This window comes from Corticium candelabrum, chromosome 14 (assembly GCF_963422355.1).
Source record: "Corticium candelabrum chromosome 14, ooCorCand1.1, whole genome shotgun sequence".
Lineage (NCBI taxonomy): Eukaryota > Metazoa > Porifera > Homoscleromorpha > Homosclerophorida > Plakinidae > Corticium > Corticium candelabrum.
In genome coordinates, this window is record NC_085098.1 from 3,943,157 (window position 1) to 3,945,656 (window position 2,500).

Below are 2,500 nucleotides of genomic sequence, written 5' to 3' on the forward strand. Positions count from 1 at the left end.
ATATATATATATATATATATATGTATGTATGTATGTATGTATGTATGTATGTATGTATGTATGTATGTATGTATGTATGTATGTATGTATGTATGTATGTATGTATGTATGTATAGTCTAGAGTTTAGTTGTCACACAAATGGAAGAAGTATTTTTACTTTGAAAGACTTTCTGCTGAACTCTGTCAAAGAGCAAGTTGCTATCAGAGGCCTCTAGAAATGGGCGGGCTCAACTTCATGCTACGGAACAACCCCATTTTAATGGACACGTCCATTTTATTGGCTTGGACTGATATAGTAGAATCAGTGGCAGATCCAGACTGGGAAAAGGGTGGTGTGTATACTATATACAGTTTTGGTTCTTACACGTATTTACAGCCTACAATTTGTATGACCACGCCTACAAATGATAAGCTATAGCCCGGTCTAGCCAAGGCCAACTGAAGTCTCCTGTAAATACATACATACACGATTTAATTTGAATATACTGTAAGTATAACATCGTCACATGCAGTAATGTGACACTTAACTTTTATAACTTTCTAGATATTCTTCTGACATTTTGTTAGAATTAGCCAATAGCACTTTCTCTTAAAATTGTAGCTTATACGTGTATATATAGTCTATACACACACACACACACACACACACACACACACACACACACACACACACACACACACACACACACACACACACACACACACACACACACACACACACACACACACACACACACACACACACACACACACACACATGTACAACAATAATTATAAGCTAGGATGTTGTGTCGTTATGCTCTTGCAAGTGGGGCTCCATCTTGGTCGCCTACCAATCCGGCAGGTGAGCCAAGCAGGTGAGCCCAGCAGGGTACATGTTTCTGACATGGTGATCAATGACTAGCCACTTCGATATAGATTGCAGGCATTAGGATGACCGCGAAATCAGAGGGACACCCATTGTTAATATATTTATTATTATTTAGACCATCCCGATTAGTATAATGTTCCAGCCAGATAATGTCGTCAATCTGTTTGCTAGACTCTAGTTACCTGCGGAATTGGTGGGTGCCCAGGTGGAAAAACCTAATAATAACTAAACATCATGTCTTGTACGTATGCAGACGTCATCCATGCAGCATCTGCATGGCGTACCGCACCTAACTCAGATCCATGCATAATCTGCCAAGTGATCTGAGCTAGTAGACAATAGATGTACACTGTATTAAAGGCCGTATGCATGATTCATGCAGTCCCCGACTAATTATAGCTAAAATCTTCCCTCCTGCGTCACGTAATGCTCACAGGTTCAACACGTTGTTTGTTCGCAGTTTCCCCAGTCTACCTTGTAGCTATACTAGAGCTCGACGCAACAAACTGACGTGACGTTTCCGAAGTTTACACTGTTTCACAAGGCAACAGTACCCCACCCATTACGGTGGTTCAACTTCTGTCTAGGAGACAACCACTAACAAGTTTTAAGTTCGATTTCTACATATAGCTGTCCTGGAATAAGAGGTGGTTACCGGGATACATACACAATGAAACTGGTGTGGACGGCAATCATCTGGATCAGCAGCTTTGTCATGGTTAGACAAGTAGACATAACTTACGCAATACATTAAGTCCCGGGACTCTCCACATAATATACATACATACATACATACATACATACATACATGCATGCATATATACATAAATTCATACATACATGCATACATTACATATATACAAATACATGTTGTAGGTGAACTTTGATTTCAAACTCACCCATGAATTTAACAGGTATCTCTTTCTGAGGACTCAACAACTTACAACTATCCATGTGGTCGTGGCTGCTATAACTGCACTCCTTGTGGACTCGGCTACGGAGTCGAGACGCCATGCAATGGTCACAATCCACCCAAATGCATAAAATGTATAACCGGCTCCAACTACTCTGACATCGAAGTCAATTACATTGAACCCTGTCAGCAGCTTCAATCCGAATCAACAGTGATCTGTCCACCAAACAAACATCACGCAACCGATTCAATCTATGGCATACACTGTGTTTGTCTCCCAGGCTACGTTCCAAATCTTGAACAGAGATGCTATAAGCCAATACATCCAAAGCCAACAAGCAGTCGCAATGTACACTCAAAATCAATCCACAGTCCAGCCACATCCACAGAACCGGTTGTACGTAGTACACAAGTTCAAGAAAGTATTCGAACACATCCAACTCCATCTACTGAACAACACGCTAGCAAGTGGATTATAATGAGCACACAAAGTAAAGCAACACATGCAGAGCCATCAAGGAGAAGCAAATTTCAATCAAAATCAATCTACAGTCCAGCTGCATCAACAGAACCAGTTGTACATAGTACACAGATTCAAGAAAGTAACCAAACAAACCTGATTCCATCTACTGAACAACAGCCTATCAAACGGATTATAATGAGCACACAAGGCCACATCACTAGTCAAATGGATTTCTCTGTGAGAGCAACAGAG

At 40.7% G+C, this 2,500-nt stretch overlaps 1 protein-coding gene across 1 annotated transcript in view; it reads left to right on the forward strand.

Moving 5' to 3' along the window:
- The first annotated feature begins 1,307 nt into the window (after nucleotides 1-1,307).
- Nucleotides 1,308-2,500, forward strand: part of LOC134189723 (uncharacterized) — a 4,437-nt gene continuing 3,244 nt past the window's right edge. Inside the window, exons 1-2 of the mRNA XM_062658086.1 lie at nucleotides 1,308-1,590; nucleotides 1,787-2,500. The exon at nucleotides 1,787-2,500 is cut by the window's right edge and continues 205 nt beyond it. Of these exons, the coding sequence (XP_062514070.1) occupies nucleotides 1,543-1,590; nucleotides 1,787-2,500 (762 nt within the window). The 5' untranslated portion in view covers nucleotides 1,308-1,542. The remainder of the gene's footprint in view (nucleotides 1,591-1,786) is intronic.